The 25,627-nt window shown below is 38.8% G+C and overlaps 1 protein-coding gene across 1 annotated transcript in view; it reads left to right on the forward strand.

Annotated features, from left to right (window-relative positions):
- LOC126262222 (transmembrane 9 superfamily member 2) overlaps positions 1 to 25,627 on the forward strand; it is a 135,094-nt gene that overhangs the window by 96,250 nt on the left and 13,217 nt on the right. Inside the window, exons 8-10 of the mRNA XM_049958669.1 lie at positions 7,469 to 7,645; positions 11,876 to 12,020; positions 15,444 to 15,621. Of these exons, the coding sequence (XP_049814626.1) occupies positions 7,469 to 7,645; positions 11,876 to 12,020; positions 15,444 to 15,621 (500 nt within the window). The remainder of the gene's footprint in view (positions 1 to 7,468; positions 7,646 to 11,875; positions 12,021 to 15,443; positions 15,622 to 25,627) is intronic.

The following is a 25,627-nucleotide window of genomic DNA, read 5'->3' on the forward strand; positions in this document are numbered from 1 at the left end:
TGAGACTGAGGAAATTAAAGAAAATAATTAACGTAAATTAAAGCCAGGTGGGTGGTGAGAAACCAGGATGTGGTTTAACACCAATTCCCACCTCCGAAGAAGTCATGAGTGTCATGTTGAGAGCGTGCTCTGCAGCAAGACATTGTTCTTTGCCAGTATATGCACCTGCCTATGCCCATTCATCTTAACTGTTAAATTGGTGGCAGCAGTACCAATATAGAAGCTGAACAGTGTTTACACAATTGTTGGTACACAACATGTGTCATTTCAGAAGTGGCTCTCCCTTAGATAGTATTTGTTTTGACAGTTAACAGGGCAGGTATAGGTGATGGTAGGAGGGTGCTTAGGGCAAGTCTTATAGCAGGAACAGTTACAGAGTTACTAGCTGTGGGTAGAGAAATGGATGCAGAAGAAACATAGGATCTGACCAGTATATTATGAAGATTGGGCGGGGGGGACAACGAAAAGCTACCATATTTACTCGAATCTAAGCCGCACTTGAATCTAAGCCGCACCTGAAAAATGAGACTCGAAATCAAGGAAAAAAAAATTATCCAGAATCTAAGCCGCACCTGAAATTTGAGGCTCGAAATTCAAGAGGAGAGGAAAGTTTTAGGCTGCACCTCCAAATCGAAACAAAGTTTGCCCATTTTAATATGAGACACAATTTAGGTTGAATGAATGACGATACAGCTACAGTAGTTTGGTTCGAGTCGTAAGCTTAGCAGTTAAGCTTTACCAGGTAGCCATTGCTATGCGTCAGGCACTCCGTCCGTATTTATACATGTACCCTTCCTTTTTCACGTGCTTCGTCAGGTCTGAATCGATTGCTTATTTTTCTTTGATCTGATAAGTGCTGTTCTCTTTGTTATAGGTGTTTAAGTCACTATAAGCTGAAACTGAATTACTGTGCTGTGGCATGCATTGTTTGTCGCATTCTGATAATGAGTGTTTATGGCCTGTCGCCGCTCGCGGCATGGCTTGCTTTTGTGCGCGCTACCGCTGCTACAATAAAAAAAAAGAGAGGAATTGTCTCATTAGCGAAACAATGACAAGAGACTGCTATTTGTTGCTACCTGCACCGCTGCTATTTTTGATAATGGTCAACAAGAACCAAATGATAGACTGCGTATGATAGATGATGTTCTGAACGAGAGTTAAGCGAAAATTTATCCCCGTGTGAAAATCTTTGCAGACGCTTCTTTAGTACATTACATTCTGCACAGAAATTAGAGTCATCTTAGATTTAAATATCTAGTCAATTGCCGTGCTTCATTTCTGACTGTATCACTATTAGCCATAAGAATAATACGAATATAAACATGACATGATATGTATATTATTCCGCGTTTGCTGTTGTCTCACTCTAGTTTCGAAGTTTATTAGGCAGACAGGATTTATATGAGATAGCAGCAAACACGAAAGAATACATCGCAAAATGTTTATATTCGTATTATTCTTATGGTGAAGAGAATACTGCATGTGATTCACAGTTCATAAAAGTTCCTATTAGCAACCACCTCTTCTCACAGGTATCAAAAAATTCAGAATGTAGAGTTGGCCATATTGACAAAAACCTCAGTCTTGCCAGTCGGATTTTCGTAGTACATTGAAATGCTGCTACATTCAAAGATGAACAATACGGAATTTGTATTTATTTCGTTGGATAATGTATGAAAATGCAGTGGTCGAAACTCGGGGCGGAGAAAAAAAGCTCGTCTTCCACCTTTTTTTTAAATTTATTTAATGACGCAGAGATTTTGGCGCCAGTACTTATCTTTGTGCCTGCAAAGCAAGCCCGTGTAGCGCTACATATATTCGACGGCAGAAGTTAGTTCTGGTGGCACCTACCTACATTTTTCAGAACTTCCGCTTACTTTGCACTCGATTCTAAGCTACAGGCGGTTTTTTGGATTACAAAAACCGGAAAAAAAGTGTGGCTTAGATTCGAGTAAATTCGGTAGTCTAGATGTGGGAAAAATGTCGGACAGAATGGAACTCATTTCAAGGCATATTTTTGGGAAGTCAAAGCCTTATTGAAGTAGCTGATTAATATATTCCAGATCAGGATAATACTGAGTGATGAGAGGTGTACTTTTAACTTGTTTTTTGGAGGGATCAGCAGTACCAGGATTGGGTGTGATGGACTGGGAAATCTGCTTTTGTTCTAGGCTGATAGAGTATTTGTATTATCCAAAAGTCTTTTTTCAGCCCTACAACTTCAAATTTCAATAACAGGTCAGAATTGACATCACAAAGTTATCCTGTCTTCTCCTAAACTACCTCAACAGTGGTGTTTTCCTTCCTGTTTCTCTCCAGCTCCTTAAACAGGCACACCACCAGCACCCACTCCTGTCCTACAAACCAAGCGTGGTCAACCTTCTTAACATCCCCCAGCCTTCACCATTGCCTCTCAGAGCAATGATAACACAAGATCACAAGAACCAATGACAACAGTACAGTGTTCTCAACCTCTCATCTAAGGCACTCTTCCCTCTTCAGTTATCTGTATTATCCAAGGGCCTCACTTCCAACCCTATCCGTGTGACACAAACTGACCTACAGACCCTCCAACCTCAGGCATCTCGTAAGGTCTAATACCTCAATTCATAGTACTTCATACACCACCTTAACCACGTACTCCTACCTTTTACCTTCTTCCTAAGATCCACAAACCCAGTCATCTGGTGTCCCATAGTTGCTGGCTTCAAAATACCCTTCAACTGTGTGTATGCCTTAGTGGATCAATGCTGCAACCTACGGTACAAATATTCCTCTCCTATATTAAAGTCACTTACCATTTCTCTGATCCCATGAAATCTGTTCCTGTTTTACTCCCATCACACACCTTGCTTGTCACCACTGATGCTACCTCCCTCTATACCATCATTCCTCGCGCTGAACATTGCCTTAACCAGTGCCCTCCTGATTTCAAACCTATGCTCACCAACTTTATGCTTACCAACTACTACTTTACCATTGAGAGGCAGGCATACAAATAGATCAGGGGCATGGCCATGGAAACCAGTTTGGCTCCTTCCTGTGCCAACCTTTCTATGGGTCACATAGAGGGGGCTTACCTGGTTAAGTTTTGATATTGGACAACATCTTTGCCATTTGGACTCTTGCTAAGGCTGACCTTTTAAAATTCTTAGAATCTCTAAATGCATTCCCGTAATTAAATTTCACATGATCTCATTCAAATCCCATGCCAGTTTCCTTGGTGTTGACCTCATCTTCCCCGAAGATCAGCCACACGTCTGTTCACATTAAATCTACTAACAAACAGTAGTACTTACATTTTGACAGTTGCCACCCTTTCTGTGTCAAACAATCCCTCACATACCGCCTTGACATTCGAGGCAAACATATTTGTTCTGATGCAGACTCTTTACAGCAATACACCACCACTCTCACCTCATGCTTCACTGGACGTAATTACCCTACCAGCCTACTTCAAAAGCAGATTCTGTGAGCCTTCAGATCCAATTCTTGTACTGCTGATCTCTCCAAAGAAGAAAAGCCGCTTTGGAGTATACCACTGCTCACTCAGTATTATCCTGGTCGTGAGTGTGTTAATCAACTACAATGACAAGTCTATGACTTCCTGACAAAGACTTGCCGTGTGAATCCTCATACCCCCACCTATACCAGCCTGTAACTGGCAGAACATATACCATCAAAGGGAAAGCCACCTGTAAAATGACGCATGTCATGTACCAGCTGTTATGTAGATCCTTTTGGCCTTTTACATCAGCATGAGTACCACCAAGTTATCAGTTAGGATGAATGGTCATATGCAGAGGGTGTATACTGGCAACACATAGTCTCCTGTTCAGAGCATACTCTACAACATGACAGTAGTGACCTTAATTTCTATTTCACCATATAAGCCATCTGGACTCATCTTCCAGAAATCAGTTTCTCAGAATTCCACAAGCGGGAATTGGTGTTAAAACGTCCTTGGTCCTTGCTACCCACCTGGCCTTAATTTATGTTAATTATATTCTTTAAATTTCCTCAGTCTCAGCGTTTCTTCTCAATAACAATTCTTTTTGTCATTTCCTTTTAATTTTCTGTGCATTTTATTCTCTGAATTGTCTATTTCTCTCTACCTCTACCACATAAAATGAACTTTCCACTCTTATTAACTCTTGCATGATGATCTGTCTTCAAGCTCTCAGGTTTTCAAATCTCGCCCAATGCAGCCCTCGACAATCAGTCTTCCTTCTCATAAGTTTCTCCTGACCGGCAGTTCAGGCCAACTTTTCAGAACTCTTCCCATTTCCTAAACCTTACCTTTATACTACTTCCTTCTCCTTCATCTCTTCCTCCTGGAGGAGGAGCCACTGGCTCCAAAAGCTTACACATTCCTTTAAGCGTTATGAGTTTTTTCTGGTGCCATTGCTTGGTAAGCTGGTTTTTTGATCCATCCAGTTAAATGATGTGTTAGTGGGATGTTAGTTATCCTGTACATAACAAGTATTTTCTTGACCTGTGCAAACATTTTAGGCCGTATTTTCGGCAATGTAATTTCCATAGACAGCAGGCACCCTCTGGGGTTGTGTGTTTGTGCTTTGATATTTAACCCTACAGGATGTGGTTTCTGTGGATATAGTTACACATAAGTATTATTATTGAATGTTTATTGACAGTACGTTACATGACAAAAATCCTTCTTGTAGACATAATACATAACTGTTAGCCCTTAGTGACAATGAAATCCAAATCAGCACCTACACAATATGAAACACAATTCCTGTCTCTTTTGACTAAACACAAAATAATGTAAAGAAAAAATGAAATTTTTTCCACAAATAGAAAGGAATACAGTATCTGTTTCCTCAATAGAATCATCAGTCACACATCTAACACACAGTATTGTTTTATGCTCACCACATACGCGTGAATTACGTTGACACAAAATTTGGTTCCTCCATCTGTCTTTTGAATAATCACATAAGTTACATCTTCCACGTTTTGTCTAGGAATTCTGATTGTGTGTGGCAGGGGAGTGTTCTTTTTTTTCTCCGAACACGTTGGCAGTTGTCAAACGAAGAGCTCTCAAAATACTTGGGTTTGGCATTCTTTTTTCCATCATAGGTTTGGTCAAAACCAACAAGAGGCTTTTTAGGAATGTGGCCTGTGCACCTATTGGGAATGAGTCTTGGTTAGTATTATATTTGAATAAAACAGAATTATTTACAACTGTGATATCTATCATTCTGAAGTATCTCAGTGGCCACCTTCAGGTTTTCGGTTTAGTTGTCTTGTCTTTGTAAAGTTTGTCCAACACATCCACTCTACCTTATGATAGGTTATAGAATTAAACACTCTGGCTGGCTTGACTCATCACTCATTGTTCCACCATGGTGCATTGTTGACAGTAGCATAACTTTTTTTGTTCTTTTTAGGGGTGAAAGAAACCAATATTTTGTCGTCTTGATAGACGAACTTCACAGTGCCAGCTAGGGCCGTTGACAATATGGCTAGTGGTATTTCACACTTATTTTTACGTAGTGTAGTGACTAACATAAGTCTCCTCTCAAACAGTTCCTCTGCCAACTGATATGAAGTGAATGTTATCAGTTGTTACATTTAGATTGATCCCTGTCACTGAGCCAGTAAGCATAAGAAACTACTGAGTTGGAATGGATAAATCATCCTTCTTATTTGTTTGCTCTTTTCCAATATATGGGATGCGTGAAATGAAACAGAACAGTATGCATCACAGAACAGTATGCATCACACAGTGAAACTATTTTTGGACTATACTTATCAGGTTTTGATGGTACGAACGTTCTGAAGGGACACTGACCATGGAAACTCAGCAATGTTTCATCCACTGTCAAATACTTGTGATGGGTTATAATACTGCAAACAATGTATCACATGTTTCCTGAAATGCAGAAACTTTATCTTCAGCTGTTCTCGACTCCCTAGCACTTTTATCATCAAATATAAAATTTTGTTGAAGGAATGTAAATATTTTCTGCAACATTGCACAGTGAAAGATCAGTACTCCATACATCTCGGAAAACATATGGTCTTGGAATAAACCAGAATCTTTCAAGAGACCCTTCGTGAACAAGAGACCAGTGAATGGTTTTCTCTCTTTTACGTGTGTTGGATGTAAAAATGAATTGCTGGAGCCATTGTGCTTGAGCTTTGATTGATCTATTTCATTATTAGTATGACAGACTGTGTTTTCTATCATTTCATCAGTCATAAAAAGTGAAAGTAACGTTTTTTTCATCTGTAATCCCTTTTGCCTTCCCATTAGGTCCAGGCAGGTGAGTAATCACATTTGGAGAATGGGTTTGTGACTCTTTTGAACATAAAGGCTTGTCGGTCCAGATTGTTTGCTTGCCCATACCTAACTCAAAATTTATATCTTTTGTTCCTTCTTCTTCACTCCTGTACCTCTCACCCACATCATCATAGTCAAAAACATCTTCTTCTATATTGTTGTTCATAAGACTTCCATTGTCAAATTCTGAGACAGACTCTTCCAGGTCAGGGTCACCATCCTCTTGGTCTGAAGGATCCTCCTGGCGACATAACTCAGCTACAACTGCCTCAGGCGCGTGTAACAGTTGTTTCCAAGCCATTTGTAACAGAACTGTGAAAAATATTCATAGTAAAATTAGTAACATTATTGGTGCGGCTGAGTTTGATATGACTCAGAATACACATAGCGAGCCAAGGTGTCTTACACAATAATTACAGTCATTCCAATAGCACGACTGGCTAGTAGGGTTCCTGGCCAGATAGACTTCCTGTGCTGAGCAGGTGGAGGAGTGAAGAGGATAATTGAATTTGAACATCGAATAGGATCTCTTTTGCTAACAGATGGTATCAATGCGAGATCAGCTGCGAAACAACTTGGTAGTCATGGCTGGGTTAAATACTTGCGAGCAGCAAAAGCACACCCTTCTACGGAGTGGTACACATACATACATACATACATACATAAAGGAGGGAAATGAATTTTTTCCCTTGGTTGAAACTTGATGTAAGCTTTTATAGTCATAATTTTGGTTGTGGAGGAGGAGGGGGGGGGGGGGGAGTGTTGTATGTTTAAGTTGATAAGCTTATCAAATCCCATTTCCTCTTACATATTACTATTATTGACTTGAAATCTGAATTGATGAAGTTGTTATCAGCAAAATAAGAGCAATACAAATGTGCAGTTTGTAGCCCACTTATCCACATAAATTTTTGTAGGGCGGGTGTCGATTGGCAGGAAGCCAAAGATTCATGCCATACACTAACACCAAGTTCCTGCACAACTTTTGTTGTATTAGATGTACATGCCAACCCATACAGATGCAGGCTGTATGTTGAACAGAGTGGTGATAAAATGCTTAATTTCAAATTTTTGTGTCTTATTGTGGCACAGATATTTTGTGCATACAGACCGATGTGCATTTTTACTCAGTCTGTGCCATTTTTATCTTTGTTTCAGAAAAATAACACTATAAAGTGGTCATCAAGATGGGATTACATATTGGAGTCAATGCCTCACACAAATATTCAGTGGTTCAGTATCCTGAATTCCCTAGTTATTGTTTTGTTCTTGTCTGGTATGGTCGCCATGATCATGCTGAGAACATTGCACAAGGATATTGCTCGATACAACCAGGTAAGAATAATATGTATTATTTCTCAGCGGTGTTTTTTTTCCCCCATATGCCATATCTCCCCTATTCCTTAATCAAAATTATTAATTGATACATCATTTTGAAGATTTTGTTCACCACTAATGACGAAGAATATACAAATAGTTCACAGTTGTTGTTTTTGTTAAAAAAAACTCTTATTTTTCAAACATTATGGCTTTTCACATTCATTTTGTTCTCCTGCCAATATACCCGAGTTGTGGACAGCATTTCAGGACTCTTACAGGAGATTTTCAGAGACAGCACATGCTATCTGAAGCCTACAACCTCAAACTGCTAGAATTGGAGAATGTTTTTAAATATCGTGGCAAATCTGGCCAACAATTCAAGCTGCTGGCACCTGTTGTGATCATCGCACAACACACAACAGAATCCTACAATGCAGAAGAAGAATGTATGAACAACAAGGCAGCTTACAAAAAACTAAATGAAGAACAGAAGGCAATAGCCGAGGAAGTCTTAAATTCAGTAAGAAATAAGATTCCCAATTGTTACTTCATTGATGGACTGAAAGGCTCCGGTAAAACATTTCTCTGCAAAACTTTGTGTCACATTTTACAAGGTGAAAACAAGGTTATATTAACAGTTGCATGGACAGGCATTTGCTGCCAATCTCCTACCAGTGGGACACACATCAGATATGATGTTCGAACTATCTGTACTCATCTTCAGCATATCAGTCTCTTCGATTCACACTCTCTCTGAGGATACACAACTTCTCTGGGATTCTGACATCATCATTTGGGATGAGATATCAATAGTTCCCAAAGATGCACTAAGTATTGTCGATCAACTTTTAAGGAGCATCATGAATAATAATCTCTATAATCTTAAACTGTCAATACCTGTACAATTATGGATACAGTGGGAATCATACAGCCAACGAGTTTCATGTCAAAAGTTTATTCAAATCTTTACCTAGATTTGGACAGATACAAACCCGTCTTAGTTAGAAGAAGTAATAAATCATATCAAATATTGCATGAAAAGAGAAATGAAGTCATAGGGCTTAATTAATGATCCTTATAAACCCTATGGTGTAGCTATATGGCTTAGTCAATAGTAAAAATGATCCCTGTAAAATTTGAGGTAGATGTCCATCATGGTCTGTCAGCGTGTATGATGCACATCTACATTAGATTTTACATGGATCATTTTTATTGTTGACTAAGCCATAAGGCTATGCCATAGCATTTGTATGGATGACCTTTTTTTTTTTTTTAATTAAGCCCTATGACTTCGTTTCTCTTTTTATGTAATACGTGAAAGAGTTATTACTTCTTCTGAGAGGTTTATATTTGTCGAAATGTAGGTAAAAGATTTGAATAAACATTTTACAGGCAACTGATTGACTAGATGAATCCCATTGTATCAATAATCATCTCCCTTATGGAGGCAAAATAACTACATTTGGTGGAGATTTCCATAAAGTATAACCCATTGTTAGACATGCTAATAGAGAAGCCATTGTCAAAACTACAGTTAAACAATCACCCTTGGGGTGCCATGTAAAAATTCGTAAGTTGATTCAAAGTAAGAAAGCAAATGGTAATGTGGTTTTTGCTGGATGGTCACTTAAATTTAGTAGCAGTGATTTAGAAGATCATATTATTTCAGTGAAGTGATCAAAATTCCTAAACATTATTATTGTAGTTATGATAGTATTGTTACTTCCTTATTCAGAAGTCAGTAAACAAAATGCTTCATCATTCTATTCAACGGTGATTGAGAGGCAAAGGTTTACCTCAGTTCTGATTCTGTTAAACTTGACAAAATAAACAACATTCATCTGTATCCGGTAGAATTCTTGAACTCTTTAAATCTTTGCAGTTTACCAGCTCATCAATTGTTTTAAAAATAAAATATTATTTTATTACTTTATTTTTATTATCTTAATAGTTATCAGAAGTTAATTAATGGTGCAAGATCAGTGGTAACTCAGTTATACCAGTACATCATCACTGCTAAATTCATTGATACCAATAAGTGTACTTGTACCCCACAGTACCTTCTGATCCAGCCACGCCTTTTCAGATGATAAGAAAACAATCCCCTTTAAAAGTAGCCTTCGCTGTGATCTTTAATAAAGCAGATCATCAGACACTTCTAAGGGCAGGATTGTATTGACCATAAACTTTTTTTTGCTTGGGCAGTTATATGTTGTGTTTTCACGAGTTCGCAAATATGGTGATGTTTATGTCATCCTAAAGATACAAAACCAAAATATAAACAATGATCGTAATGTAACTGCTAACGTTGTTTTCAAATGGTTCAAATGGCTCTGAGCACTATGGGACTTAACATCTGAGGTCACCAGTCCCCTAGAACTTACAGCTGCTTAAACCTAACTAACCTAAGGACATCACACACATTCATGCTGCAGGATTCGAACCTGCGACCGTAGTGGTCACATGGTTCCAGACTGAAGCGCCTAGAACCACTCGGCCACTTTGGACGGCAACATTGTTTTCAAAGTTGTTTTGTGAAGTAGAGAATTTTTGAAAACTAACATTAATCTGACAAAGACAATATCTTCTTTACTTATGTTTCATAGTTAACCATGTTGTATATAATGGCATTGCTCTTTTGATAATCAGACTAATATTAGTTACTTATGTTCAAAATGTAATACTGCGATTAAGAATTTTGATGGTAACTGGTTCCACAGCTTTTGTAAAATTTTTAAATGAGATCATTCCACTATTGGGTATTAAAATAATATTTATTTTAATTACGGTTTTGACATGTCGTTTTCAAGCATTGTGGGATATTGTAACCCACTCAGTAATATAAAGTTGTGATATACTGTGTAGGAGTATTTACATGTGGTGTTTTGATTTTTTGCTGTTCCATATAGTATATGCATTAGAAAACTGGTGAAATAATGATATAAAATTTCAGGTAATTAGTATATCATTATTTCAAAGCTTACTGACATATATGGTATATGAAACGGGGGAGGGGAAACACCACATGCAACTACTATTACACAGGTATTCACAGCTTTATATTACTGAGTGGGTTACACCATTCCACAATATTGAAAATGACCACCTGCCGCAAAATTGCAATTGCAATAAATAATGTTTTGACAGCCAAAAGGAAATGATTTCATTTAAAAACTTTTATTAAGAAATACTTGTATTTACTTATTTCTGCATTGTTATATCACCTATTGGTGACTAATCAGGATAGAGTTCAAATTATTCACACAGATCAACAGTATGTTTGAAAGTAGGAATTGGTAGCAGTAGACTGTCAGGCTACTTCGAAATTTACGTAGTGTAAATTTTTAATATCACATTTATTATGAAAGCTTTTGTCTTACATTTCGGTTTTAAAAGTTTTAGCTTTTCTGCTTTACAATTTGACTTACAACATTTCACGCATCTTGCTGTAGTTAAATATGGAATATCTTCAGCAGTCAAAAAATGCATAATCCAGGATGGAATGTAACAATAGTATGAAAAGTCTAAGATAGGCACAACAAAAAGACTGTCAACTTTGTTAGTCATTTTTCTCACCCATCGAACCCCTTCCTTGTTCCCATTTCAGCACTACAAAGCTCTCATTCCACCAATGCACCCAGTCTTTTCACTTCTCTCCTTTTCTGCAAACCCCCCTCCCCGCCCCACACCTTTCCCTTGCCCTCCGTCTAAACTCCCAACTGTACCTAGCTGCTCTACCCTCTCTCCACCTCATCCTTGCGCGCTCTCCAGCAAGACTTCACTGTGCCCCACCCCTACCCTGCTATCCCTCCCTCTCCCTGCCCCAGCCTTCTCCTTACCCTCACCCAGTTGCCCCTCCCATCATGCACTGCTGCTGTTGCTTGCAGTGTGGCTTCAGCTGCCAGAGGCTGCAGCCATGTGTGTGCGAGTTGAGTTGTGTTGTGTGTGTGTGTGTGTGTGTGTGTGTGTGTGTGTGTGTGTGCGTGTGCATTTTTGACAAAGACCTTGATGGCCGAAAGCTTATATTGTGACAGTCTTTTTGTTGTGCCTATCTGCAACTCAGCATCTTCGCTGTATGGTGAATATCTTCAGCATTTAGGTTGAGGTGCTACTGTCTTCTTAATTTTGTGCAGTATGCAGTTTTAATCCCTGTTGATTAAGAGTATGAAGATGTGTGTGCAAAGGCTCTTTTAGATGAAGTAATTATTGTTTTGCTATGCTGACTCTGTCTTGTTCTTAATGCAGATTGATTCAGGTGAAGATGCCCAAGAAGAATTTGGATGGAAACTAGTACATGGAGATGTTTTTCGACCACCACGGAAAGGGATGCTGCTTTCTGTTCTCCTGGGCTCAGGGACACAAGTTTTCTGCATGTCGCTTGTCACTTTAGGTATGATCATATTTTATTTGAGAATCATATGTATACATTGATTTACAGCACATAATAAATGTAAACATTTATTTGTTGTACATACTAATTATTAGGAGTGTTTTCTTGCATTGGTTAAAATTGAAGTTGCTACAATAATAATTATAATAATTTTATGCATACAAAGACAGATGGAAAAGTGAACAGTTCTGACGAACTTTAGGCTTCCATGCACTGAGAGGAAGGGAAGAGCAACTTTAGCTATGACATGAGTTGTATAATGTGTGATCTATCATCCAGCTCTATTGAACCAGAAATGAGCAAATAGAAGCAAGCCTTCAAGTTCTCGCCACCTGTCGCATGGCTTGGAGTCTTTTTCCTGTTTCCTTGGGTTCCTCTCTTAGCCCATTCTCCAAACCCCTCTGGCCCCCTGCCCCCTCCCTGCATTATTTCACTTTTGTTTTCTCTCATAAAAACATTCCCTCTCCACTTGAAAACAAATTTGAATTAACTCATTGCAACTGTCATTTCCCTGTGGCAGTTTGTCTGTTGTACTTCCTTTCCTCCATTATGTTCTTATATTTTAATTATTGGTGTGGATACCTCTTACTTAGTTTATTGTATTTTTTGATAGTATTTGCTTTGGTGGCATGCCTATATAAGATGACAAGTGTCTGGCGCAGTTGTTAGATCAGTTACTGCTGCTAAAATGGTAACTTATCAAGATTTAAGTGAGTTTAATGGTGGTGTTAATGTCGGCACATGAACAATGGGGTACAGCATCTCTGAGGTAGCAGTGAAGTGGGGATTTTCCCATACGACCATTTCATGAGTGTATTGTGAATATTAGGAATCCGGTAAAACACAAAATCTCTGACATTGCTGTGGCCAGAAGAAGATCCTGCTAGAAAGGGACCAGTGACGACTGAAGAGAATCATTCAAGATGAGAGAAGTGCAACCCTTGCGCAAATTTCTACAGATTTCAATGCTGGGCCATCAACAAATGTCAGCATGTGAACCATTCAACAAAACATCATCGATAGGGGCTTTCAGAGCTGAAGGTCCATTTGTGTACCCTTGATGACTGCATGACACAAACAAAGGTTTATGCCTCGTGTAGGCCTGTCAACACTGTTGATGATTGGAAACATGTTGCCTGGTCGATGAGTGTTGTTTCAAATAGTATCAAGTGTATGGACGTGTATGGGTATGGAGACAACCTCATGAATCCATGGACCCTGCATTTCAGCAGTGGACTGTTCAAGATGGTAAAGGCTCTGTAATAGTGGGCCTGTGCAATAGGAGTAATATGGGACCCCTGATACATCTAGATCCAACTCTGACAGGTGACACATAGGTAAGCATGCTGTCTGACCACCTGCATCCATTCATGTCCATTGTGCATTCCGATGGATTTGGGAAATTCCAGCAGGACAATGTGATACTCCACACATCCAGATTTGCTACAGAGTGGCTCCAGAAACACTCTTCTGCGTTTAAACATTTCTGTTGCCCACCAAATTCCCCAGACATGAACATTATTGAGCATATCTGGGATGCCTTGCAAAAAGCTGTTTGGAAGAGATCTCGACCCCCTCTTACTATTATGGATTTATGGACAGCCCTGCAGGATTCATGGTGTCAGTTCCCTCCGGCACCTCAGACATTAGTTGAGTCATGTCACGTCATGTTGTAGCACTTCTGTGTTCTCGTGAGGGCCCTGCACAATATTAGGCATGTGTACCAGTTTCTTTGGCTTTTCAATGTAGTATGCAGTTATGTAAGAAAAGGAAGATCAGATTTTAACATGCTGTTTAACACTGATATCATTATTATTTATTTATTTAGCATATGGCTAATATAGACATTTCATAAAATTAAATTACATATACATATTGACACACAAGAAGCTTAAGTTTGTCTTTGTAACTGAATATCCAGTCCTTCAACCTGGAGTTGCTAGCAGGAAGTCCTCTTCAGCACCATGGTAGACTCGAATCCTGCATTCACTGACAATGTGGTGAACAGTCTGGTATGGAGCCCTGCAGTAACAGGTAGGATTAGGCAGCTTCTTCCACTTATAAAGAGCATCCCTGCATCAGCCATGGCCGGTACGGATGATGTTGAGAGTAGTCCAGGTCTTGCGTGGTAGGTCAAATCCACTTGGAAGTTTAGCACCTGAGATGATGATATGCAGGCACACATCTGTCACTGCTTCCCATTGACCTTTCCATTCTTCGAGAGGTTTGAAATCCTTAGCAGCCATGTCAGCAGCATCGCACAGAGTTTGGTGGCGTGGTTTCAGTCTCCTATGATTTAAGCACTGGATTTTCTCCTGGATATTGTGCACTTGGTCTAACTTACCATGAGGTGTATGGAACTGCTATTGATATCGTTAGAAACTGTATACATTTGTAGTACATAATCTAACTTAAACAGAAAAAGTTATTAAATAACCAGTTTCAGACGTGAAGCATCCATTTTCAGGTTTCAGTTAGTGATGAACCTACTGTGTTAGATATCCAAATACTGATATACATTTCAAAATATAAAGTACATTTGCATTTAACTTGAGATGAACGTAACTGCACAAGAGTATCTAATGTTAGTTATGAATGAATGCAACATGGTAGATATTTCGGTACCATTAACAAAGGTGAGACTTTGGTTAGGAATGAGACTTAAGTGAGATTTAGGCTTTTAGAAGATAAAGTAACAACTCTGTTTTGAGTCTGTTTGGGAGTTGAGTTTTGTAGGGTGTTTGTGGGAATGTGGCAGATGAAATAGATGTCTGACAGGAATTGTCTGAGGTGCATGGAAAATTGACTGATGTTCCCTAGGGGTTGCAGTTTTATTGTTGGGAAAGTGGGATAGTTTTATTAGGTGGTGCTTAAAATGCTTCTCTAGATGATGGAGCACAAGAGTTTTAATCTGAGAGTTTGAAGAGTAGATACTTGATAGCAGTATTTTCAAAAACAGCATAAATTGTTTAATGGTGCCTACACTATTGTAATTTCTTTCTTTGGTGATTCTTGGAGGTCTTTATAAAAGGGAGGGCTGCACTCAAATATGAAAATATATATGAGCAGATCATTAGCAGGGGGTGATAAATTGTGTGTTCTTCCATTACCCGAAAATTATGTAATTAGGCAGTGAAATTCCTGTCAATTTGCAAGTCCACTGCTGTGTATTATCATGATATTTATCAAGTTCAAGATATTTGTTGCACTTAATATGTCTGCATTAGAAGTAGCAGATTTATCACAGAGATTTTTACATTCAGTTTTTCATTATTTGCAAATTAAGATTTACTTCACAGGTACCATGTTTACTAGAATGTATAAATCTATTCAAAAACACACTTTCGGAGAATTTATTTCAATATTGCATTGGAGAAGTGATATTGAAATGAAGTATTAAAAGTAATGTCTCTTTTGTTTCAGCATTTGCTTGCCTTGGTTTTCTGTCACCTGCAAATCGTGGAGCTCTTATGACGTGTGCAATGGTACTGTATGTGTGCTTTGGGACACCTGCTGGGTATGTTGCTGCCAGGATCTACAAAAGTTTTGGTGGAGAGAAATGGAAATCCAATGTTCTACTCACATCAATGCTAAGCCCAGGGTACATATATTTTGCTATTTAAATATGCAGTTAGTTTATGTGTATTCTTATGAGTATTAGTGTCATTCTCATAAATTTTTACACACTCTTGGGAAATTTTGTTAAATGGTAAACATGAGTCTCACAACCGTTTTGTTAACACTTTGAAATACATGCAACATGTTGTTGTAGGGATGCAGCTATCTCAACCAACATCACATGGAAATAGTTGCTGCAGGGTGTAAAAGAGAAGTTCTATTTTTTTCTAAACAGATGGTCAGTAAAATTCATGGTATTATCTTAAAGGATTCAATGGTTTGTTGAGACATTAATCAGCTTATGTGAATGGGTTTACAATATCCTGACTGATATTCTGCATCGGAAAACAATCTTTACAGTGTTTGCCGACTCTAGATAAAAAATTATTGGGGAAGGGCGTATCAAACTGGTATTTAGAAAATTTGAGGTAAACACTGGTACCTATTGCTGCACAATGCAGTTGGACTGTTTGTAGTTTGTATTGAGCTGCAGATGTCTGGACGAAGGTTAGAGTGCAGAGAAATGCTGTTGCAGCAAGGTGCAGGTGGTGGCACATGTCGGCACTAATGACGTGTGTTGCTTTGGATCTGAGGAAATTCTCTCTGGATTCCAGCGGCTATCTGATTTGGTGAAGGCTGCCGCTCTTGCTTACGAGATGAAGGCAGAGCTCACCATCTGCTGCATTGTTGACAGAACAGACTGCGGACCTTTGGTGCAGAGCCGGGTGGAGGGTCTGAATCAGAGGCTCAGACGGTTTTGCTACCGTGTTTGCTGCAGATTCCTTGACTTGCGCCATAGGGTGGTGGGGTTTTGGGTTCCACTGAATAGGACAGGAGTTCACTGCACTCAGCTGGCGGCTACACGGGTAGCGGAGGCTGTGTGGCGTGGACTGGGCGGTTTTTTACGTTAGAAGGCCTCGGGAAAGTACGGGGTGGGCTGCAATCTCAAAGGGTGCATGGCAAATACAGGACGTGCTTGGATCAAGGAACATTCTGAATTGTGGTTGTGCTGGGAAAGTCCCTGAGCTTCAAGCGCTAATAGAAAGCACAGAAGCTGAAATCGTTATAGGTACAGAAAGCTGGCTAAAGCCCGAAATAAGTTCTGCAGAAATTTTTACGAAGTCTCAGACGGTGTTCAGGAAAGATAGATTAGGCAGAATTGGTGGTGGAGTGTTTGTGTCTGTCAGTAGTGGTTTATCTTGTAGTGAAGTCGAAGTAGATACTCCGTGCAAATTGGTATGGGTGGAGGTTATACTTAACAGCCGAACTAAGTTAATAATTGGCTCCTTCTACCGACCCCCAGACTCCGATGATATAGTTGCTGAACAGTTCAGAGAAGATTTGAGTCTCGTAACAAATAAATACCCACTCATACGGTTATAGTTGGTGGGGACTTCAACCTTCCCTTGATGTGTTGGCAAAAATACTTGTTCAAAACCGGTGGTAGGCAGAAAACATCTTCTGAGAAGGTCCTAAATGCTTTCTCCGAAAATTATTTCTAGCAGTTAGTCCACGAACCCACGCGAATTGTAAATGGTTGTGAAAACACACTTGTAAAGTACACAAGCGGCAAGACGCAGTCAATACCTTCGCTGCGCAGTGCCGATGGTACTGTTCCGATGACTGTGCCGCTAAAGTGGAGTTATTGAACGCAGTTTTCCGAAATTCCTTCACCAGGGAAGACGAATGGAATATTCCAGAATTTGAAAAACGAACAGCTGCTAGCATGAGTTTCTTAGAAGTAGATACCTTAGGGGTTGCGAAGCAACTCAAATCGCTTGATACAGGCAAGTCTTCAGGTCCAGATTGTATACCGATTAGGTTCCTTTCAGATTACGCTGATACAATAGCTCCCTACTTAGCAATCATATACAACCGCTCGCTCACTGATAGATCTGTACCTACAGATTGGAAAATTGCACAAGTCGCACCAGTGTTTAAGAAGGGTAGTAGGAGTAATCCATCTAACTACAGACCTATATCATTGACGTCGGTTTGCAGTAGGGTTTTGGAGCATATACTGTATTCAAACATAATGAATCACCTCGAAGGGAACGATCTATTGATACGTAATCAGCATGGTTTCAGAAAACATCGTTCTTGTGCAACGCAGCTAGCTCTTTATTCGCACGAAGTAATGGCCGCTATCGACAGGGGATCTCAAGTTGGTTCCGTATTTCTGGATTTCCAGAAAGCTTTTGACAACGTTCCTTACAAGCGACTTCTAATCAACCTGCGGGCCTATGGGGTATCGCCTCAGTTGTGTGACTGGATTCATGATTTCCTGTCAGGAAGGTCGCAGTTCGTAGTAATAGACGGCAAATCATCGAGTAAAACTGAAGTGATATCAGGTGTGCCCCAGGGAAGCGTCCTGGGACCTCTGCTGTTCCTGATCTATATAAATGACCTAGGTGACAATCTGAGCAGTTCTGTTAGGTTGTTCGCAGATGATGCTGTAATTTACCATCTAGTAAGGTCATCCGAAGACCAGTATCAGTTGCAAAGCGATTTAGAAAAGATTGCTGTAAGGTGTGGCAGGTGGCAGTTGACGCTAAATAACGAAAAGTGTGAGGTGATCTACAGGAGTTCCAAAAGAAATCCGTTGGAATTTGATTACTCGATAAATAGTACAATTCTCAAGACTGTCAATTCAACTAAGTACCTGGGTGTTAAAATTACGAACAATTTCAGTTGGAAAGACCACATGGATAATATTGTGGGTAAGGCGAGCCAAAGGTTGCGTTTCATTGGCAGGACACTTAGAAGATGCAACAAGTCCACTAAAGAGACAGCTTACACTACACTCATTCATCCTCTGTTAGAATATTGCTGCGCGGTGTGGGATCTTTACCAGGTGGGATTGACGGAGGACATCGAAAGGGTGCGAAAAAGGGCAGCTCGTTTTGTATTATCTCGTAATAGGGGAAAGAGTGTGGCAGATATGATACGCGAGTTGGGATGGAAGTCATTAAAGCAAAGACGTTTTTCGTCACGGCGGGATCTATTTACGAAATTTCAGTCACCAACTTTCTCTTCCGAATGCGAAAATATTTTGTTGAGCCCGACCTACATAGGTAGGAATGATCATCAAAATAAAATAAGAGAAATCAGAGCTCGAACAGAAAGGTTTAGGTGTTAGTTTTTCTCGCGCGCTGTTTGCGAGTGGAATGGTAGAGAGATAGTATGATTGTGGTTCTATGAACCCTCTGCCAAGCACTTAAATGTGAATTGCAGAGTAATCATGTAGATGTAGAAAATGTGGCTGCAAACACATTGACTGTCACGATGGCAAGTGATATGTTGTTGTAATTATAATAAAGTGTGTTCAAACTTGATTGTTAGTTCTTTCCTGCCAACACAGGACACTACAGTATCAGATATCTCCCATTTGTTACTGTCAGTGTTGATCGGCCTCTGTCACTCTACCATTTTCATCAGTAGATTTCAAGGTCAAATTCATTAACTTCCAGTGGCAGAACAATTAAAAGTATTAGCTGTATGCCAAAATACTTTCTTCTTTGTGTGATACCTTTTATTGGAAAGCTTTTTCTGATATCTTGAGTTGATTATGTGTGGTGGCATACACGAGGGAGGCAAAAGCATCCTCACCAGATAGCAATGTTTTGTAAAATTCAGTATCACTAAGAAAAAAGAAGAAAAGTTATGGACAAAATATTGAAAGAGAATTTTTAAAGTTTGAGAAAGAGAAATTAGCTGGAGTGAAGGAACACGAAGACATCATCCAAAATCATGATACTTACAATTTCCTGATGAGTCTCAGGACTGCATACAACAATTACCCTTTCTTTTCAGAGGAAAATGTTTGTAAAATTTAAAATGCAAAAGCTTGTGTGTCATGAATTGGAGGCTGTGGTTTCAGTACAACGTTCTCCTTTAAAACATTGACTGTGCACTAATTCAACGAACTTGATCATTACGGGGAACTTTGCTTCTTGTTTTATACTACTGCGTAAATATCCTCTGTTTTAAAATTTTTGTTTTGAATGTTATTTAGCTGATACTGAAGTGTATTATTACTCAATCTGCAACTTGAGTAAAAGTTTTTCAGGAATGTTTTAATGTTTTTTACTACTTCATGCAAGGAAGAAAACTCTCCTAAATGTCAGTCGATATTTGGGAGGTGAGTCCATAACCAACCATTTCTTATGTGCTTCAGAATTCTGTGAGTCACTATAATGTGAAAACAAAATCAACAGAACAATGAAATCAATGCCATGTAAAAGAACTCCAGTTGCATAGTGGTGAAACACTTCAGGCTGCATCATTGTCATCTTCGACTTTCAACTGCCAAAGAGTGAACATCCCTTGCTGCTGAGGACAAGCTCACCAAAGAGGAAAAAAACTGCATGGAAACAGAAATGTCACTGACACATGCATCAATCAGTGGTAGTTTATTTAGATGCTCTGCAGTGTTTGACACAATGCTGAATCCACATTTTTTTTTTACCCCAGTTACAGCAGAAAAATTGAAATGGAAGCACCTCAGAGACAAACAGCTTAATAATTTTGTCATTGAATGATCCACCAAAATGTACATTGAAAGTCAGTCGCACTTAGCCTTGGATTTATAACATTAATTTCCTGTAATAAATACCATTTGTAGGAACTAAGCACATTTCTTTTTCATCTCCAACTGCAGAGAGTTTCAAGCTTTTATTACAGTCCATCCACAGCAAAGTCACATACGAGATTAATTTATTCTTCTCTTCTTCTTCCAAATATAAAATGTACATCCCACTAACTGTAGGATGCAGACAACAAATAATTGTTTGCCTTTTGTAATGTGAAGTGTGCCCCATTATAAAACCATAGCAGGTGGTTGTCCAGTATAGTTGCCTGTCACTGAGGAAAAAGTTCATGTATATTTTGATTTTTCTAGACATAGGTCATTAAAATAACATGAGACCAATAATAGGCCTGTGTTGATTGTAATTTTTTTATATTTTTTTTATAGGTTTGCGATTGTGCCATTGACGCCACTCTTTAATTTGTATTTACTTGTGAATGGGGACAGATATGGGTGTCACTACCATTTCAAAAACTTTTTTGTACTTTTAGCTATGTTTGGCTTGCAATAATGTGTGGTTCAAAATGTATCCAGCAGCAAGTTACCAGCCATCAAACATTTTCACTACAATATTTGTAAATAAAGTGCATGTGCTTGACAAATAGCGTAATTTCACAATGACTGTTTCGAATTGTGAAACAGTAAATAGTTTATTAAAAAGCTAAGATGCTATACTACCAAATGTAATTTTTTAATAATTGATTGAGGAACGTAATGGAAGTAAAAAACACATGTGAAACAAAAAGTAGGCATTTTCTTTTATCACCAAGAAAGTAAAGCTTTTAAGAAAAACGCAGGTTCATTAAACAGTGTGGCGTAGTCTTTTACACTGCCAAGAGTTTTTTCAGCATGAAAATCGGGAAGTGAATTTTCCACCCTTTCATCCTCCCAGCCCGGCATGCAGTGTGAACACCCAGGGCGGTGACTTAGGACAGCTAGGCTGTTGGGACAGAGTGTGAACACAGCCTCCACCCCCCCTCCTGCTGCCCCCCCCCCCCCCACATCCCCCAATTTACTAAACCTCGTCAATCCTTTCCTTCACCCCTCTTCCTTCCCATTCAACACTTCTGCCAGGAGAAAGAGCTTCTGGATCTGAAAACTTGAACATTTCCTCAACTTTTATGTGTGTTTTCTCCAGTCACCACTTGAAGAGTAGATTTTATCCATCCAGTTATATTTTCAAAAATCGGTTATTTCCATTGAAATTTTTTGTGTGTTTACCTTGTTCTTTGTAGCCTTCATAGCAAAGAAAGTGATGTGTACTCAGCTATCAGCAATTATTTCACTCATTTGTCAGTATGGCAGTGTTCTTAGTGTGACTGATTTTGGCCTGTTCAGTAATTCGGCAAAAAAAAAAGTGTTTTTTTTTTTAAAATCAAGGCTATTTCAAAATACCAGGAAATGGTAATTTACAGTGAACTCTAAAATATGTTTCATGTAGTAATAAAAAACTTCCTCCAGTAGGTAGAAATCAGTCATATAAACAGAGAATTTGTTAGTAGCAAATGAAACTTGTTCAAGTGTCTTTATCAAAAGATCAGCAGCCAACTGGTTCTTTCCATTGACGTGTTCCAACATAAACATAGAAGTCACGGACATTTGGTTTTAAAAAAATAAATAAAAAGCTCATAACATTCTCATTTCCAGAATGAGATTTTCACTCTTCAGCGGAGTGTGTGCTGATATGAAGCTTCCTGGCAGATTAAAACTGTGTGCCGGACCGAGACTCGAACTCGGGACCTTTGCCTTTCACGGGCAAGTGCTCTACCAGGAAATGGTAAGAGCACTTGCCCGCGAAAGGCAAAGGTCCCGAGTTCGAGTCTCGGTCCGGCACACAGTTTTAATCTGCCAGGAAGTTTCTTAACATTCTCATTGTCTGTAAGTTCTCAAATGTTTCTCTCTAGCATAAATAATGCCATAACTTAATCTGCCTTTCAGATTTGGAAATATTCATTCATGTGATTCCAGTTTTTGCATAACTTGAACAGCTTTATTCACAGCAGAAGTTGTGTATATGGTAGCAGACAGGAAACTGCTTAATTTTGATTGTTGTTTTCATGTTCATTGGTAGTCAAGATGATATTGAATTCTGCCATTCAAAATCTTTTCAGTATTTGTTTAGCGTATTTTTCTTGAGACATGCCACAATCACTCCATATTCATTTTGTTTTATTTTTGTGCCAAGGAAACAGTCAAGCTACCTGTTGTTACACAAGTTGTAACATATCCAGCAAGTAGTCATTTCTTCCTTGTCACTGCCAGCTATTAACCCACCATTAACATGAATTGCTACTTGAAGTCTATTTACATTGAGTTTGTGGTAAAGCAGAAAAGGGTCTACTGCAGTGTTTGAAATTTTTCTTCATGACTTCCATAAAATGTTTGTTCCAACAACGCAGTGCTTGCTTGAGTCCATAAAGACTCTATTTCAAGAGACACACTCAATCTGCATTATCTTCAAAACCTTCTGCTTGTTTCAGATCAGTTTCTCTTCAAGTATTCCATTAAGTCTGTCTTCACATCACGTCATTGTACTGGCACCTTCTTGGAAGTAGCTGTTTCTAGCATAGTTCGAATAGTGTCATAATGTGCAACAGGTCTAAATGCATCTTCATAATCTTTTCCTGCTTATTGAATACACCCTTCAGCAACCAGTTGACTTTGAAGTTAGTATTTCGATTAGCTGCAGCTTTCTGATGTAGAACTCAGTGATTCTGCAATATTTTTTTTCATTTGTGGGATTTACACACGAGACTCTCCATATTGTTTCTCTTAAGCAGTTCCATTTCTTCATTAATATGTTGCATCCATTTTTCTTTCTCGTTTGACTGCAGTGCTTCAGAAAAACAAAGTGGACATTCGTATTCATCAGCACCAACTTTTGTTAGCAGCAGAATTCACCACTTTCCATCTACCATATTTACTCAAATCAAAGCTGCGCTTTTTTCCGGTTTTTGTAAGCCAAAAAACCACCTGCGGTTTAGAATCGAGTGCAAAGCAAGCGAAAGTTCTGAAAAATGTTGGCAGGTGCCACCACAACTAACTTTTGCCGTCGAATATATGTAGCGCTACACAGGCATGCTTTGCAGGCACAAAGATAAATACTGGCACCAAAACCTCTGTGTCAGTAAATAAATTAAAGAAAGGTGGAAGACAAGCTTTTTTTTCTCCACCCTGAGTTTCGACCACTGCATTTTCATACATTATCCAAAGAAGTAAATACAAATTCCGTATTGTTCATCTTCGAATGTTGCAGCTTTTCGATGTACTATGAAAATCCGACTGGCAAGACTGTTTGAGATGTTTGTCAATATGGCCAATTCTACATCCTGAATTTTTCCTACCTGTGAGAAGAGATGGTTGCTAATAGGAACTTCTATGGCTTGTGAATCACATGCAGTATTCTCTTCACCATAAGAATAATATGAATATAAACATTTTGCCATGTATTGTTTCGTGTTTGCTGCTGTCTCATTTAAATCCTGTCTGCCTAATAAACTACGAAACTAGAGTGAGACAACAGCAAACGCGGAATAATATACATATCATGTCATATTTATATTCGTATTATTCTTATGCCTAATAGTGATACAGTCAGAAATGAAGCATGGCAATTGACTAGATTTTTAAATCTAAGATTACTCTAATTTCTGTGCAGAATGTAATGTACCAAAGAGGCACCTGCAAAGACTTTCAAACGGAGAAAATTTTTCGCTAAACTCTCTTTCAGAACATCATCTATCATACGCAGTCTATTATTTGGTTCTTGATCATTATCAAAAAAAGCAGCGGTGTAGGTAGCAACAAATAGCAGTCTCTTGCCATTGTTTCGCTAATGAGACGATTCCTCTCCTTTTTTAAATTGTAAGCGGCGGTAGCATGCACAAAAGCAAGCCATGCCGTGAGTGGCAACAGGCCATAAACACTCATTATCAGAATGCGACAACCAATGCATCACACAGTACAATAATGCATTTTCAGCTTAGAGTGACGTAAACACCTGTAACAAAGAGAACAGCATTTATCAGATAAAGAAAAATAAGCAATCAATTCAAACCAGACGAAGCACGTGAAAAAGGAAGGGTACCCGTATAAATAAGGACGGAGCGCCTGACGCATAGCAATGGCTACCTGGTAAAGCTTAACTGCTAAGCTTACGACTCGAACCAAACTACTGTAGCTGTATCGTCATTCATTCGACCTAAATTGGGTCTCACATTACAATGGACCAACTTTGTTTCGATTTGGAGGTGTGGCCTAAAACTTTTCTCTCCCCTTGAATTTAGAGTCAAAAATTTCAGGTGCGGCTTAGATTCGGGAAAATTTTTTTTCCTTGATTTCGAGTCTCATTTTTTAGGTGCGGCTTAGATTCGAGTAAATATGGTAGTTTAGTTTTCTTTGTTGCCTTCTGTTCTCCAATTTATATGCTTCAGAAAATTCGGAAGTTTGTACTTTAAGGAATTCTGTTGATTGTTACAGTCACTTGATGCTAAATTTCTTCCACAATCATGTGCACTGAATTTTTTATCACTTTGAACTTCTCCAGAAGCAATTTGTGAATGACATTTGACTTCTTCTGCATCAGCTACCGTTTCAAACCATTTCAGGCTTGGAAATTCTTGCCAAGAAATTTTAAATTCAATATGATCATTTCGGAAACTACAAACTACTACTAGCATAAATTTTACATCATGACTCAGGACTGCTTTCCTTCTAGAAGGAATCGTGGTTATAACTCCATCTTTGTAATTGACATACACAACAAATTGTCCAAAAACAGCCTTGTTATCTAACTTTGAGAGGAAATATTTGTTTATGTGAACATCGCAATCTGTGCCAAAAATTCTGAGATAATCCATGTTTTCCTACTTGCAGATTTTATCTGAAGATCAAGACCTTCCAGTAGGATTTAATATGTAGACTGCTCTATTGCAAGTTTGTGCCCACAATCCTTTCAGTAGTTTACTTGGGTTAAGCATAGAACATACAACATAAACAATCTCTGTCTTTCGTATTACCATATCTTTCACTTTTAAGCTCTCAGGTTTTCAAATCTTGTCTGGTGCAGTCCCTAAAAATCACTTTCCTTCTCATCTCGTCCAGTAAGTCTCTCCTGACCTGGCATTCTGGGCAACTTTTCCAGACTCTCCCCCTTTTCCTCACCTTCATCCCACTTCCTTCTTCTTCACCCCTTCTTCAAGAAGGAGCCTTTGGTTCTGAAAGCTTGCAAACTGTAATACCTTTTATATGTATGTACTCCTGCTGCTGCTTGGTGAGTAGAGTTTTTAATCCATCCAATTACATTATATTTTCAAAAATTGACTATTTTCATCGATGTATTAAACAATTTTTGTGTTTTCATGTTCAGCCGCAGTATTTTGTTCAGCACTATAGGGTGGAG

This window comes from Schistocerca nitens, chromosome 6, assembly GCF_023898315.1.
Source record: "Schistocerca nitens isolate TAMUIC-IGC-003100 chromosome 6, iqSchNite1.1, whole genome shotgun sequence".
Classification (NCBI taxonomy): domain Eukaryota; kingdom Metazoa; phylum Arthropoda; class Insecta; order Orthoptera; family Acrididae; genus Schistocerca; species Schistocerca nitens.